At 43.3% G+C, this 17,405-nt stretch overlaps 1 protein-coding gene across 1 annotated transcript in view; it reads right to left on the bottom strand.

Moving 5' to 3' along the window:
* The window catches only part of LOC138669825 (high mobility group protein HMG-I/HMG-Y-like), a 98,301-nt gene that overhangs the window by 10,752 nt on the left and 70,144 nt on the right, over positions 1-17,405 (bottom strand). Inside the window, exon 5 of the mRNA XM_069756600.1 lies at positions 10,320-10,358. Within this exon, the coding sequence (XP_069612701.1) occupies positions 10,320-10,358 (39 nt within the window). The remainder of the gene's footprint in view (positions 1-10,319; positions 10,359-17,405) is intronic.

Raw genomic sequence — 17,405 nt, 5'->3', positions numbered from 1 at the left:
GTAGGAGTTTTGCGAGGAAGGAGGTTATTGAGGGAGGGAGAGGTAAGGTTTGGGTTATTTTGCAATAATGAGGGATTGGGGGGAGGTTTGGGGTGGGCGGGGTCAGTTCAGGGGGGGAAGAAGATCAAAGGATGGGAGAAGAGCATTTTCATTGTTTGGCACTATGATGGGAGATAAAGTTAAAATTTTGAGCTGGAACATTAGAGGTCTATCGAACAATACAAAGCGAACGGCGATTTTGCAATATATTTTGAAACAGAGGCCCTCGCTGATATGCCTTCAGGAAACCCATTTAGTTAAAGAAAAAGTGGATATACTGCATAAAAGATGGGTGAGGAAGGCGTATCACGCGACATTCTCGGCCTACGCTAGAGGGGTGTCAATTCTTGTGCACACGAGCGTACCGTTTGAGGAGGTGGAGATGATAGATAGTGATGGACAATATGTATTCCTAGTGTGTAAAATATTTGCTAAATTGCTATGTGTAGTGTCGGTATATATTCCTCCACCGTACTCGGGGAAAAAATTGCAGGAAATCCTAAATATAGCCGGTAGATGGGGAGGAGTTCCTTTGCTTATAATAGGAGATGTCAATAACATTATCAATGATCACTGGGATAAGGGTCAGCACGCACCGCTAAGGGCGGAAGGGAATGAGACAGCGTTTGGCAGTTATTTGAAAGAAGTGGCATGGAGGGATCTGTGGAGAGTCCGTAACATTGACAGATACTGTTTTTCCTGCTATTCGGCGACATACGGCTCGTCTCGTATCGATTTGGCCCTAGGTAATGAAGGAATGGATGGGCTGGCGGAGGAGGTGGAATATATGACTAGGGTAATCTCGGACCATAGTCCGCTGGTGGTAACACTGCAAATTGAAAGCCAGGGGGAGATAGCTAAACGGGGGTGGAAAATTAACCCTTTCTGGTTGCAAATCCTCGATACGGGAAAGATAGGGGAGGAGCTGGAGGAGTTCTTCCAAATTAATAACGGTAGTGCAGCGAAATACGTGGTGTGGGACACCATGAAGGCATATCTGAGGGGGATATTATTTAGAGAGATATCTAGACACAAGACACGAACGAGGGAATTGGATAAAGCGATAATGGAAGAATTAAACGCTCTGCGCTCACAGGACACCATAAAGCGTATGAAGATGGCTCAGGAGGAGGTGAATAAGTTACACTTACGTAGAGCAGAAAGGACAAGAAATTTCCAAAGAGGCATTTTATGCGGAGGGAGAGAGGGTGGGTCATCTGCTGTCGGTGGTGGCATCTGCACAGAGGGACTCGGCATACGTACATGCCTTAGAATTGGAGAATGGTAGTATTGTCACACAGGGGGCCCAAATTGTGGAAGGATTTAAGGGATTTTACAGCAAATTATATTCATCACGATTGGAACAGGGGGAAGAAGGTATTGACAGGTTTCTAGAGGAGGCAGAATTGCCTAGAATAGAGACAGAGGATAGAGATTGGTTGGATAGGCCGCTTACGGTGGAGGAATTGGAGGGTGCCTTGAGATCCATGGCGGGAGGGAAGGCGCCGGGGGCGGACGGCATTCCTGTTGAACTTTATGGTGTCCTTGCTGAAGTGCTGCTGGCTCAGTTGTTGGGGGTCTTTGAGGAGTCGCTGGAGAGGGGTATATTGCCTAATTCCATGCGGGAGGCCATTATTGTGGTCATCCACAAACCAGACAAAAACCCACGGTTACCGGAGTCATATAGACCAATATCACTCCTAACAGATGTCAAGATTCTGGCTAAGGCCCTGGCGAACAGGCTGACCCGGGTGAAAAAGTGGTTCATTCGGACCAATCAGGCTTTATGCCTAATAAATCAACTGCCATTAATTTGAGAAGGCTATTTCTCAATATGCAAATACCGGCTGATAATGCTGGCAGGAGAGTGGTGGTTTCCCTCGACGCACATAAGGCCTTTGATAGTATAGAATGGCAATACCTGTGGTCGGTGCTGAGTCGTTGTGGGTTTGGGCCAGTCTTTATGTCATGGGTGAGACTCCTATACTCCTCTCCGGTGGCCAAAATCAAGGTGAACAATGCGATGTCAGACAGCTTTCAGCTCTTTAGAGGTACTAGGCAGGGGTGCCCATTGTCCCCGTTGCTGTTTGCTTTGGCGGTGGAGCCACTGGCAGCGGCTATCAGAAGGTCTCAAATGGTGAAAGGATTTTTATATGGGAAGATGGAGGAAAAAAATTGCCTTGTATGCAGATGACATATTGCTTTTTCTAGAGAGCTCTGGGAAACCATTGAGGAACGTAATAGCACTAATCGAGAGATTTGGGCAAATTTCAGGGTTAGTCATCAATTGGGACAAATCGAGCGTTTTGCAGGTAGATAGAGAAGAAGTGGATTGTACGAGGGAGGTGGAAGAAGGTACAAAATTAAGGGTGGTCACACAATTTAAATATTTGGGGATTCAGGTAGCTCTTCCCTTAACCAGATTTGAGGAACTTAATCTCGAGCCTTTAGTAACTAAGATACGCACCAAGATCTCAGTTTGGAGTAAGCTAAATTTGTCGGTGGTAGGAAGAGTAAATGTCCTCAAGATGGTGGTGATGCCTCAGATCTTATATATTCTACATAATTCTCCGGTATGGATCCCAATGAGAACATTCCGTAAGTTAAGATCGTTATTCGGAGAGTTGGTGTGGGGAAGGAAGAGCCCAAGGATTAGGCAGGAGACTCTGCAGAGACCCAAAGATGAGGGGGGGCTTGCATTACCCAACCCATGGCTGTACTTTCTGTCTGCACAGAGCCAACATCTTAGGGGATGGGGGAAAGGGTTAGAGGAAGAACTGGGTCATAGTAGTCTGGTGCATATCAGCGGGATGTGGCCCTTGAGTTTGGGTCTGGAATCAGGACTCTTTAAAAAATTGGGGATTGGCTGTCCCACCATGAAGTTAATTCATAGAGTATGGCAGATGCTGAAGCGAATTAGGGGAGTTGGGGGGATTCACGGAATTCTCACCTATCTGGGATAACTCATCTCTTCAAGAATTTAACCATATGGAAGGAATGGGAGAATGGAGAGAAAAAGGCATTAGGTTGTTAGGACAATTGATTCACAATGGGAGCCTTAAGTCTTACGATGCGCTTCAGCAGGAGTTTCAGTTTCCGGGGTTAAAATGGTATCAATATAGGAGAGTTCAGCACGCTTTTCAGGCACAGAGGAGGAGGGGGCCCATGGTGATTCAGAAGGATCTTATGTTAGACTGTATACTAAATAATAATGGAACAAAGGGGGCTATATCGGAAGTTTATGGGGATTTACTGCACACATTCTTGGCGGATTACCCGATTAAGGCTAGAGAGAAATGGGAGGCTGAACTGGGGGAAATAGACGACAAATGGGAGTCAATTCTTGAATACATACCCAAATTGTCGATGAGTGAGCCTGGGAGACTGTCGCAACTGTATGTGGTAAATAGGGCCTATAGGACACCCGACTTGTTGTTCAAAGCAGGAGTGAGATCTGATTCTGAGTGCCCTAGGTGCACTCAGACTGAGGCGGGTATGCTTCACATGTTGTGGTTGTGCCCCAGGCCCTTTTCGTATTGGGTAGCAGTGATGAACCAAATTGGGGTGCTTCATGGATGTGCGGTTCCCAGGGATCCAGTGGTTCGTATACTTGGGTATGTGGAGGAATTGTCGGCCGACGAAACTGCCAAAATGGCAATAGCTAGATTGCTCTTCGTTGCAAGGAAAGTGATTGCGAGATACTGGATTAGGGAGGAACCTCCAACCAGACGAGAATTTGTCGCACAAGCGAATCATATGGTCCAGCTCGAAAAAAGCATTTATATCAAGAGGAATAAGATGGGGTTTTTTCAAAAGCTATGGCAGCCATGGCAAAATGGGAATAATTGAGGAGTTGTGGAAAACAATGTTAATAATACAATATGTCTGTAATAAAGAAGATCTTCTCGTGGAGGGGGGGGGGGGGGGTAGGAAGTTGGGGTTGGTTATCAGAGGGAGGGAGGGGGGGGGAGGGGTATATTTTCTTGTTAAAATAAAACACATGCAAATTGTTGTATAAATAGATTACATTTATTATGCTCAATAAAAATTTATCTGATTAAAAAAAAAAGACAAATTTGCAGCGTCTTCAACAAAATGACACGAATAACCGTATTCACACATGATGACTCAAATAACGCAGACAACGCGCTGCAGGGTATTGGGTGAGAGGCAAGAAGGAGTGGTTTGTATGTATCTATGGATGGCTGAATCAACAGCAGCGCAGGCAAGATGGGGATCCAGGATGGAGAAGCATATACCAGGAAGGGGGAGCATATTCCAGGATAGAAGAGGAGAATCGGGCAGCATATTCCAGGATGGTGGACCAGGATGGGTTGCATATACTAGGATGGAAGAGCGTATTCCAGGATGGGGGACTAGAATAGGGGTGCGTACTCCAGGATGAGGGAGAGTATATCAGGATGGATGAGCAGGATGGGGGAAGAATTCTGTTTCAGTCATGGGGACAGGGGCAGCGCTGGTCAGTCATCGCTCCGAAAATACAGAGTGGCTGCTGTAACAGTGCCCCTGACCAACAGCTACTTTCTTTGTAGAGCCAGTGTCAGGGCCAGGGGCACAGGTACATCGGCCACTCTGCATCCTCAAGAGCACCAACCCCACCACATGACTGAAACCAAATGCTGGCGGGGAGAATAAAGTCTATTTTCTCCTCGCTGCATTCAGCTGCGTGCAGGCCAATAATGCCATTAACTTGCAGATTAACCACATATTGGCAGGTTACGGTAATAGTGTTATTTCTGACAACATGGTCACTTTAATTTTGTAGTACAATACTTCAATAAAATGGCACCGGAGTCCGTGCATGCGCATACCAGGCTATCTGGGGACATTTTTTTTGAAGACACTGTCTGCCAATTACTATGATGATGTTGTAGTACAATACTTCAATAAAGTGGCACCGGAGTCTCCTTTTATGAGGTGAACATAATACTTCTTAAAAAAGGGAAAGACCTGCTAGAATGTGATTCATACCATCCAATTTTGTTAGTAAATGTAGATTACAAGATATTCACAAAAATCCTTGCCACAACACTTAGTCATTCTCGAAATTATACATCCAGATCAGACTGGATTCATGCCAGGAAAAAAAGTACATTTAATATCAGAAGGGTGCAGACCATTGTACAATATAGCTCACTGATACAAGATGATGAGGGGGCCCTGGCTTCACTTGATGCAGCTAAGGCTTTTGATTCTGTAGAGTGGCCTTTCTTGTCCGCATGCCTCCAGAAATTCGCATCTGGCCCTAAATTCCCCAATTGGGTCCACATGTTGTATACAGCCCCTAAAGCTCAATTAATAATCAACAACATTTCATCCGATCCCTTCCAACCTTGGAAGGGGGATGAGGTAGCACTGCCCTTTAACCCCTGCCCTATTTGCTTTAGCCATAGAAGCTTTAGCACTAAGAATACTTTCCACAACAACAATTATGCGCATTACCATAGCAGATCAAACTGATACTGTTGGCCTATACGTTGACAATATGGCAATATTTATGGACAAGGTTGAAGAAATTTTACCACAGGTCATATAAACAATAGAACCATTTAGCAAATATTTTGGACTCTACATAAATTGGGATAAGTCGGCACTAATGCCTCTCCAACATTCATCAGGGGTCCATTTGAAACGGCTATCTCCACTCCAGACTATGTCTCAATTTAAATACCTGGCCATTATACTTTGCTAAAGATAGCAAAAATGAGTTCCCATCTAACATCTCCCCCCTGCTTGACCACGCTAAACTTAAATTCACACAATGGAGCAAATTACCACTTTCAGTCATTGGAAGGATAAATCTAGTTAAAATGATCCTACTCCCTAAATTTAGCTATATTTCAACATAGTGGGGTACACATACCTAAGCCCTTCTTTTCAACTCTTAACTCATTAATCACCGGATTTATCTGGGGAAACTCTTGGCCTAAAAACTTAAACTGTCTACCCTACAAAGGTCCAAAAAGCAAAGCAGGGCGGCACTACCAGACTTCTTTTTAGACTAACTGGCGAGACAGCTTAGGGCAATTGACTCGTGGATGCCAGGTACTCCTCTGCCTAAGGCTGGGGTCACACTTGCATGTGAAATGTGAGAACTAGTACATGCAGCTGAACGCTCCAGTCCCAAGTGCCGGCGGCAGTGCCAGGTAATGATGCGAGAGTTTTTCGCATTGCACACGCAAGTGTGACCCTGGGCTAACTCAGAGAATCACTTGGCACTAGCAGCGGGGACGAACTGTTCGTTTTTTCGGTCTCCAGAAATCCCAATAAACATTTCTAAGATGTTACCGCTCCTTAAGCTTGCCCGCACAATCTGGAGACAAGCTAAGAAAGTAGTTGATTTCACTGAGGTTGTGGCAGAAATGCCACTCTGGCACAACACATACTTCTAATCTCTACAAGAACATCCCTCCTCTTACTTTCAATACATTTCTGAAGACCCAGAAAGCAAAGACTTATATAATCAAAATATTCTCATGTCTTTAGAACATATACAGACTCAGTAAGCAATTCCAAGGGCAATTCTTCAGGTACCTACAACTTAGGTCAGCGATCCAATCCCACATAGGTACAGGCACACCTCTTATATCCCACTGATCAGCCTACTTAAATCACAGGGACCACAAGGTCTTATCTCCACTCCATACACCTATCTACTATCAGCAATCATGGACTCTACGCCTTTGGCGGTTAAGGGAAAATGGCAGCTCTTGATCCCTAACATTCAGGAGGAGGACTGGGAGGAGATGCTGGGGTCCACAATCAAGGTTTCTCCATCCGCTAACAAATTGACACAACTATATATAATCCATCAAGCATATTTTACAACAGCTAAATTAGCAAAAATGGGTCATTCTCAGTCCTCAGAATGCCCGGGGTGTCATGAGTTGGAGGCCGACTTCATATACATGATGTGGAGGTGTCCAGTAATACATACATTCTGGCAGGAGGTCACCACCTTCTTGGGTGCGTCTTATGGTTGGAATGTGGCATGTGGGGAGGGGGCAGGGCGGAGTGGGATCACAGGAGGCAGGAAAATGTCCCCATAGCAGGAGTCCGGTCCCAATACAGAGTCTTGTGAGGTCTTTTTTTTTGTGGGACGAGCTGACGTTTTTATTGGTATGATTTTTGGGTACATGACATTTTTTGATCGCATTCTATTCCGACTTTTTGGGAGACAGAATGAGCAAAAACCAGCAATTCATGATTTTTCTTTTTTTTTTTTTGGGGGGGGGGGGGGGGTGTTTATACCGTTCTGTTCCATTTATAAGGCAGTTTTATTCTTTGGGTCAGTACGATTACAGAGATACCTCTTTTTTTTTATGTTTTGGCGCTTTTATATAATAAAAACTTTTATAGAAAGAATAATTTTTACATCGCTTTATTCTGATAGCTAACACTATTTTTCTGCTGATGGAGCCGTTTCGCGCCTCATTTTTTTGAGGGACAAGATGACATTTTCAGTGGTACCATGTTTATATATCATTTTTGATTGCGTGTTATTCCACTTTTTGGTCAGCAGTATAATGATAAAGCATTGTTTTTTGCCTTTTTTTAAATGGTGCTCACTAAAGGGGTTAACTAGTGGGACAGTTTTATAGGTCAGGACGTTGCGGACGCGGCGATACCAAATATGTAAATGTGTGTACTTTTATTGTTTAGAATTTTTTTCATTCAAATAATTATTTAGTGATAGAATATATATTGTTTTTTTTATTTTTATATTTTTACAATTTAATTTATTTATTTTTTAAAGTTTCCCTAACTTTTTTACTTTGTCCCACTATGGGACAATCATTTTCTTGCAGGCAGATCGCTTCTATAGTTGGCAGATGAAGCAACATCTGCAAGCCATAGTTTGGGTTACCTAGTTTACTGTACATACACATACAGAGGGGTTTTTCTTTCCTTTATTGGTTTTGGAGCAGAAGTTCTACAAATTCTCAAAAACTTGGCGTTCTCTGCAAAAATACTAGTGTGCACCTACCATTACAGAGAAATTCTGAGAGTTTTATAAGCCCTGTAGAGAAGTTATATCTGAAAGTCTGTGCGTCAGCCTGTGAACTTGATTGCAAGGGAAACTGAGTCCTAGAACTAACCCCTCAGACAGGTGTACCACATCTTTCCTACTTTGCCCTTTCCTCAACAGGAAATTCGTAAAAAGGGGTTATCCAGGCTTGGGCTCAAGTCTGTCACTATGACTTCATACTTGTAAATTCTCACAGCACAATCAAAGCACAGGTCAGGATTTGGGAGCTGGCGATCATGTGACTGGAAGTATGGCTTGCATACTTTTGGCCACTCTCCGACTAGACGTGTCTGGCCTCCCTCAATTTGCTTGTATTGAGAAAGGCCGCGCACGTCTAGTCGACATGTGACCGCATTAATATCGCACACTCCCAGAGAATCCAGACAGCAGACACACTGCGCGCTGTGATGATTCACAAGTCACGTAGAGACTGCAGACATAGAACCCCAAGACTGGACAACCTCTTGTTGTGTGAGAATAGTAATGGTTTATAAAGGGCAGACATTAGGCACCTGGTTGTTTCTGCAGTAGCAACGCGTCCCTTCCTCCCCTGCAAAGTCTCCAGACTAGGTGTTTTATTGCCCCCAAATGAGCTCTCTAAAGTCAATCTCTCGCAAAATAAAATACATTTAAACCACATAGGGGCAATACCAAGATGAGAGCTGCAGGATTATAATTTGAGCTGAATTGCTTTTACCCATCACTGATGTCAGGGGACAACACCAAGTGTTTCTCTTAAGTTGTACCACCTTCTAATCTAATTTAGAATAAAGATATTTAAATGTTTAGCTGCATGAAAAAACATCCTGAAGGGCAAGGAAAGGAAGAAAGGAAAGGAAGAAAGTCGGCTGCCAGGAAAAACCTAACAGGTTCCGAGTTCCAGTGAGCTGTGCAGGATGAAAGCCTAATATCCTGTCTACACATTAGTTTATGTACTTGGTTGTTAGGGTATGTTCACACGTTCAGGATTTCCATCCTTTTTTTTTCCTGACTGTTTTTTAAAAAACTGCAGCTCTTGGCAGAAAACGCAGGTCCTTTTTTTGGTCCTTTTTTGGTCCGTTTTTTGATGCGTTTTTTGATGCGTTTTTTTGATGCAGTTTTCTAGCCAGAGTCTGTGTGTTTTCTAGGAATTTTTTTAGGGTTAAAATGGCTGAAAATACCCTAACCCTACCCCTACCCCTAACCCTACCCCTAACCCTACCCCTAACCCTAACCCTACCCCTAACCCTACCCCTAACCCTACCCCTAACCCTACCCCTACCCCTATTCTAACCTTAGTGAAAAAAAAAAAAAAAATTCTTTATTTTTTTTATTGTCCCTACCTATGGGGGTGACAAAGGGGGGGGGGGTGTCATTTACTATTTTTTTATTTTGATCACTGAGATAGGTTATATCTCAGTGATCAAAATGCACTTTGGAACGAATCTGCCGGCCGGCAGATTCGGCGGGCGCACTGCGCATGCGCCCGCCATTTTGCAAGATGGCGGCGCCCAGGGAGAAGACGGCCGGACGGACACCGGGACGCCGGGTGAGTATAAGGGGGGGGGAGATTAGGGCACGGGGGGGGCATCAGAGCACTGGGGGGGGGGCATCGGAGCACTGGGGGGGGGGGCATCGGAGCACGGGGGGGCGGGATCGGAACACGGGGGGGGGCAGCCACACTCCGCCCACGCACTTCCGCCCGCTCCCCGCACTTCCTGCTGCAGCGGTTCTGCACATCAAACCGCAGTAAAACCCGCAGATATATTTTTGATCTGCGGGTTTTACTGCGGTTTGGACCTCACAATGGAGGTCTATGGGTGCAGAACCGCTGCGGCTCCGGAAAAAGAATTGACATGCTCCTTTTTTCCGGGAGCTATTCAGCGCGTCTTTTTTTTTACAATTTCCGGACCATGTGCACAGTGTGTCCTGTTTTCCATAGGGTACAGTGTACTGTACCCTGCATGGAAAACAGCTGCGGAACCGCAGCGGCAAAACCGCCGCGGTTCCGCGGTAAAAAACGCACTGTGTGAACATGGCCTTAGACTGAGGTTCATTTTACCCACCTTCATATAATGAGAGGGATGTAAGAAGTGAGATGAAAAAGTACCGTAAAATTGAGAATTTTGATGAGTAAGCGTTATGTGTGAAAGCATTACAAATTACTGGAGTGCTTCTTTAAACACAGACATAAAAGCTGCAGACAGATTAAAAAAAAAAAATAATCTTACTGTACTCTAAAGACACTTACCTGCTTTTTGGGTGCTTTATTTTTCCCACTTTCAGATTTCTGAAGGGAAAAGAAATATACGACAAACCTCCAATTAGTAAAGAGACTGAAGTCACATACAGTACATTTGGAGTTGCAGTACAAGTTTTTAAACCTGCAGTTCTAGTCATATTGGCTATACATTTGTACTGTTTGGGTCAATATGACCTATTAAAGTCTGTTAATTTTTAAATTTAGCTACTCTAAGTGTATTTGAATACCAGTTGCATTTAAATGTATGTGAACATGGTCTAAACATGGTCATTTTCTAAAGAAAATAAAGCAAAGGGTTGTAAAGGTTCACTTATTGCTATATTCAGGCATTCTTACATTCTACACCGAAATAACTCCCACTACATGTTGTAGTGAAAATATTTAGACAAAGCCCATATTTGTTTTGTTTTATGCAGTTTATTGGTGTTCCGATCAGGGTTCATTTCACGCCACAAAACAAATGGCAGATACATCAACGTTCTAAAACAAAACCATTGGTCACAGATTGGTTTTGCGTCTGCTTGCGTAAATAGCCATTAGTTGATCTAGTTTATCAACTGCTTCTTTGGAACTATAATCCAATGTCATCTGTGGCTTTGTCATCCCAATAACTTACTGTATTGTCATGGTGCATATGCTCTTCAGACTGACCTGTTTGATTTTGGGGGGAATGTAACCACTGTTGTATCTCCAGTAAAGTAAAACGTTGAACTAAGAACACATTTTATCAAGCATACCTTGCGGCACATCAGACTTGCTTTTTCCTACAGTACCCAGCACTGCAAGTATTCATTTTAGCAACAGCTGATCCAGTTGGCGAGATGAAAAAAAATTCACATTTAAGAACACATTCGAGCACCAGTTTGCTTCATTGTTTTAGTTAATAACCCGCCCAACCCATCCACATACCTAGACCAAAAGATTCCCAGCACCTATATCTCTTATACATGCATAGAAATTGTAAGATATGAAGAGTTCCAAAAGGCCCACATTTTAGAAAATTTTAACACATCCTGTATTTTGATGTTTTTTTCGTATGGAATTTAATCAACTAATGTGAATCATGATAGACGGCTGTGAATTACCCATCCACCGTATTGCCAGTATTTTCATGGCCAAAAACCAAGTTTTGCGCAAGAAAATCTTAATGTATTGATCCCATATGCCTTCCTCTAGCATCCCAAATAAGCAAATCAACAGGTAGATAATAAAATAGTCACCTCATGACAAAAGGAGAAAACCATTGAGCAAGTCAAAAACATTTGCACAAAATCTGCATCCCAAGTGACATCTTCGAGTGAGGTAGAATAACACCCCATTGAAAGAATGTAATGGGTGTAAGATATAACTGGTAAATTATATGTAGTTGAATCATTTTATTGTTAGCAGGAGGAGACTAGAGTAAGGACTCCAAGATCCCCTCCCACGCCACCTCCTTAATATTTGGGATTAATGGTCTCCATTTATATAGAACTATAAATAGATTTAAATTCAAGCCTGTAGATAATAGATGTGTATAGACTGGATATAAGACCTTGCGAACCCTGAGATACAAGAATAACAATCAAGGGATAGTATGATACGGATCTGTTCACATTCAGATTTGTTAGATGAGATTGAAGTGCCACCCTGACCAGAAGGTGGATCTTGGAGTATGGAATTTAAGTTGTATGCTCAAACTACGGTACAGTAATATATTTCCTTCAAAACGGGCTTTCAACAACCACACATTACCAATATTCCAGAAAGAAGCACATGGATGTTCCATCAAGGTCAGAAAATATGGGTTCCCCCACAATAGCATTTCAGCCATGACACTATTCCTAGACTGTCTCCACACCAAACGAGCTAATTTAAGTAAAGGCAGCGGGTTGGGGGTGGGTAATAGATTTATTTAATTCCAAAAGTCTAGTAAACAGTCAGTTCCAGCTGAACATGCCAAATGGTTCTCTGGTAAAATCAGGCATCCAGTTATGGATTACCTTGACACGCTAGGTAGCACAAATAAAATGTAGGTAGAGCAGTCATTTTTGTCCACTAGAGAGGATAATTTTAGTTTTCATCTGGAATTACCCCAAATAAAACATGGATATCAACGCGTTAAGAAATTTAAAGAAGGACTTGGGGACCATTACTGTGCCATGTTGCTACATAACTAAATTTAGGGAGCAGGAATAGTTTAAATCAAGTTTTTCTGGCCTGGCACAGATCACAGTAATTTACACCACAAAGAAAATGTAAGTTTCACATAATCTAATAAGGGAAACAATAGAGAGAAAGTCCCTTCTGTAGACTTTCTGAATGACAATGCCGTACAAACAGGCTCTCCATGCTTGTGTTGTGACCATGAAATAGCCGTGACATGCAGCTACAGCGCCGGACAGCTGATCAGCCGGAGCGATCCAGGTATCCGCATTCCCTATGCAGCTTTTTCGGTAAGCGCTATAGCTTGCCGAATAAGGAGGGACCCAAACAGATTCCCGAACAGATCGCTCATCTCTAGTCAAGACACCAGGCAGCCAGTGTAATGCCCCATTCAGTACTACATCAATAAAATTAGAAAAATGAAAAGACAGTGCCTGTGTATGGTGATGAGCCAGAGCCACTGGACATAAGGTGTGGATGGATGGAGTGTCCCCCCTCACCCAGTTGTATGTTCAACACATAGCTTCTTCCAGAAGCACTAAGGGTATGTTTCCACGTTCAGGATTGCACCAGGATTTGATCAGAATTTGATGCAGGTAAAATCTGCACCAAATCAGCACCTGAGGTCACTGACAGGTCACCTGCGTTTTTCAATGTGTTTATGTGCTTTTTTCACGCGGATTTGTGTGTTCTTGTAAGCTTAACCCCTTCATGACCCAGCCTATTTTGACCTTAATGACCTGGCCGTTTTTTGCAATTCTGACCAGTGTCCCTTTATGAGGTAATAACTCAGGAACGCTTCAACGGATCCTAGCGGTTCTGAGATTGTTTTTTCGTGACATATTGGGCTTCATGTTAGTGGTAAATTTAGGTCAATAAATTCTGCGTTTATTTGTGATAAAAATGGAAATTTGGCGAAAATTTTGAAAATTTCGCAATTTTCACATTTTGAATTTTTATTCTGTTAAACCAGAGAGTTATGTGACACAAAATAGTTAATAAATAACATTTCCCACATGTATACTTTACATCAGCACAATTTTGGAAACAAATTTTTTTTTGCTAGGAAGTTATAAGGGTTAAAATTTGACCAGCGATTTCTCATTTTTACAACGAAATTTACAAAACCATTTTTTTTAGGGACCACCTCACATTTGAAGTCAGTTTGAGGGGTCTATATGGCTGAAAATACCCAAAAGTGACACCATTCTAAAAACTGCACCCCTCAAGGTGCTCAAAACCACATTCAAGAAGTTTATTAACCCTTCAGGTGCTTTACAGCAGCAGAAGCAACATGGAAGGAAAAAAATGAACATTTAACTTTTTAGTCACAAAAATTATCTTTTAGCAACAATTTTTTTATTTTCCCAATGGTAAAAGGAGAAACTGAACCATGAAAGTTGTTGTCCAATTTGTCCTGAGTACGCCGATACCTCATATGTGGGCGTAAACCACTGTTTGGGCGCACGGCAGGGCTTGGAAGGGAAGGAGCGCCATTTGACTTTTTGAATGAAAAATTGGCTCCACTCTTTAGCGGACACCATGTCACGTTTGGAGAGCCCCCGTGTGCCTAAAAATTGGAGCTCCCCCACAAGTGACCCCATTTTGGAAACTAGACCCCCCAAGGAACTTATCTAGATGCATATTGAGCACTTTAAACCCCCAGGTGCTTCACAAATTGATCTGTAAAAATGAAAAAGTACTTTTTTTCACAAAAAAAATTCTTTTCGCCTCAATTTTTTCATTTTCACATGGGCAATAGGATAAAATGGATCATAAAATTTGTTGGGCAATTTCTCCCGAGTACGCCGATACCTCACTTGTGGGGGTAAACCACTGTTTGGGCACTCGGCAGGGCTCGGAAGGGAAGGCGTGCCATTTGACTTTTTGAATGGAAAATTAGCTCCAATTGTTAGCGGACACCATGTCGTGTTTGGAGAGCCCCTGTGTGCCTAAACATTGGAGCAACCCCACAAGTGACCCCATTTTGGAAACTAGACCCCCCAAGGAACTTATCTAGATGCATATTGAGCACTTTAAACCCCCAGGTGCTTCACAGAAGTTTATAACGCAGAGCCAATAAAATAAAAAATAATTTCTTTCCTCAAAAATGATTTTTCAGCCTGGAATTTCCTATTTTGCCAAGGGTAATAGGAGAAATTGGACACCAAATGTTGTTGTCCAGTTTGTCCTGAGTACGATGATACCCCATATGTGAGGGTAAACCACTGTTTGGGCGCACGGCAGGGCTCGGAAGGGAAGGCACGCCATTTGGCTTTTTAAATGGAAAATTAGCTCCAATCATTAGCGGACACCATGTCACGTTTGGAGAGCCCCTGTGTGCCTAAACATTGGAGATCCCCCAGAAATGACCCCATTTTGGAAACTAGACCCCCAAAGGAACTAATCTAGATGTGTGGTGAGGACTTTGAACCCCCAAGTGCTTCACAGAAGTTTATAACGCAGAGCCATGAAAATAAAAAATAAAAATTATTTTCTCAAAAATGATCTTTTAGCCTGCAATTTTTTATTTTCCCAAGGGTAACAGGAGAAATTTGACCCCAAAAGTTGTTGTCCAGTTTCTCCTGAGTACGCCGATACCCCATGTGTGGAGGTAAACCACTGTTTGTGCACACGTCGGGGCTCAGAAGGGAAGTAGTGACTTTTGAAATGCAGACTTTGATGGCATGGTCTGCGGGCGTCACGTTGCGTTTGCAGAGCCCCTGGTGTGCCTAAACAGTAGAAACCCCCCACAAGTGACCCCATTTTAGAAACTAGACCCCCCAAGGAACTTCTATAGATATGTGGTGAGCACTTTGATCCCCCAAGTGCTTCACAGACGTTTACAACGCAGAGCCGTGAAAATAAAAAATCATTTTTCTTTCCTCAAAAATTATGTTTTAGCAAGCATTTTTTTATTTTCACAAGGGTAACAGGAGAAATTGGACCCCAATAATTGTTGCGCAGTTTGTCCTGAGTATGCTGGTACCCCATATGTGGGGGTAAACCACTGTTTGGGCACACGTCGGGGCTCGGAATTGAGGGAGCACCATTTGACTTTTTGAATACGAGATTGGCTGGAATCAATGGTGGCGCCATGTTGCGTTTGGACACCCCTGATGTGCCTAAACAGTGGTAACCCCTCAATTCTACCTCCAACACTAACCCCAACACACCCCTAACTCTAATCCCAACTGTAGCCATAACCCTAATTCCAACCCTAACCCTAAGGCTATGTGCCCACGTTGCCGATTCGTGTGAGATTTTTCAGCATCATTTTTGAAAAATCCGCGGGTAAAAGGCACTGCATTTTGCCTGCGGATATTCTGCGCATTTCCAGTGTTTTTTGTGCGGATTTCACCTGCGGATTCCTATTGAGGAACAGGTGTAAAACGCTGCAGAATCCGCACAAAGAATTGACATGCTGCGGAAAATACAACGCAGCGTTTCCGCGCGGTATTTTCTGCACCATGGGCACAGCGGATTTGGTTTTCCATAGGTTTACATGGTACTGTAAACCTGATGGAACACTGCTGCGAATCCGCAGCGGCCAATCCGCTGCGGATCCGCAGCCAAGTTCAATGTAAACCTATGGGAAACAAAAATCGCTGTACACATGCTGCGGAAAAACTGCACGGAAACGCAGCGGTTTACATTCCGCAGCATGTCACTTCTTTGTGCGGATTCCGCAGCGGTTTTACAACTGCTCAAATAGAAAATCGCAGTTGTGAAATGCGCAGAAAAAACGCGGTAAATCCGCAGCGGTTTAGAACTGCGGATTTATCAAATCTGCAGCGGAAAAATCCGCAGAGGACCAGAATACGTGTGCACATACCCTAACCCTAACATTAGTGGAAAAAAAAAAATTCTATATTTTTTATTGTCCCTACCTATGGGGGTGACAAAGGGGGGCGGGGGTCATTTATTATTTTTATTTTGATCACTGAGATATAATCTATCTCAGGGATCAAAATGCACTTTGGAACGAATCTGCCGGCCGATTCGGCGGGCGCACTGCGCATGCGCCCGCCATTTTGGAAGATGGGAGAAGACGGACGGACCCGGCAGGATCGGTAAGTATGATGGGGTGGGGGGAGCACGGGGGGGGGCGTGGCGACACCGTTCAGGCAATAAAGTCCACTTTTTCTATTATTTTGTGCTGCTTTTCTTTTTTTGAAACCATCACTGGAGGCTTTTGGATTGCTGGTTGGGAAAGCTTTGCACGATATTGAGGTATTACTAGATGCTGTTCCAATTTCTTTCTCTATCTTTATATAGATATAACAATAAATAGATAATAGATGTATTTCTATGCAGCTGAACGCTCCGCTCCCGGAAAGCCAGCGCCTGGGGGACTGACGTTTGTAGCCTGGGAAGAGTTTAATACTCATGGAGCTTCCCAGGCTATGACTATCAGCCCGCAGCTGTCTGCGTAGCCTTTACTGGCTATAAAAATAGGGGGACCCCCCCCAAAAAAATGCCGTGGGGTCCCCCTATATCGGCTGTGGGCTGATATTCATAGCCTGGAGAAGGGCCATGGATATTGCCTCCCCCGGTAACAAATACCATCCCACAGCCACCCCAGAAATTGCACATCTGTAAGATTTGCCCCTCTCTTCCCACTCCCCTGTAGCGGCAGGGGGGGGGGGGGGGGGAGGATATGGGGTAATAAGGGGTAATGTCTCCTTGCTAATATAAGGTGACATTAAGCCCGGTTAATAATGGAGAGGCGTCAATAAGACTCCTATCCATTACTAATCCTATTGTAGTGAAAGTGTAAAAAAAAAAAATAATAAAGACACAGCCAGAAAAAAGTATTTTACTATTCTTACTTTCACCATACTTACCATACTTGAGCGCCTGCAAAAAAAAAGTAAAAATAATAAACCTGATAAAAGGTTTAATAAATAAAGCTTTAATAAAGCTGAT

The sequence above is a fragment of the Ranitomeya imitator genome, chromosome 3 (assembly GCF_032444005.1).
Source record: "Ranitomeya imitator isolate aRanImi1 chromosome 3, aRanImi1.pri, whole genome shotgun sequence".
In the NCBI taxonomy this organism is placed as follows: Eukaryota; Metazoa; Chordata; class Amphibia; order Anura; family Dendrobatidae; genus Ranitomeya; species Ranitomeya imitator.
This window is presented reverse-complemented; position numbering and strand designations above follow the sequence as displayed.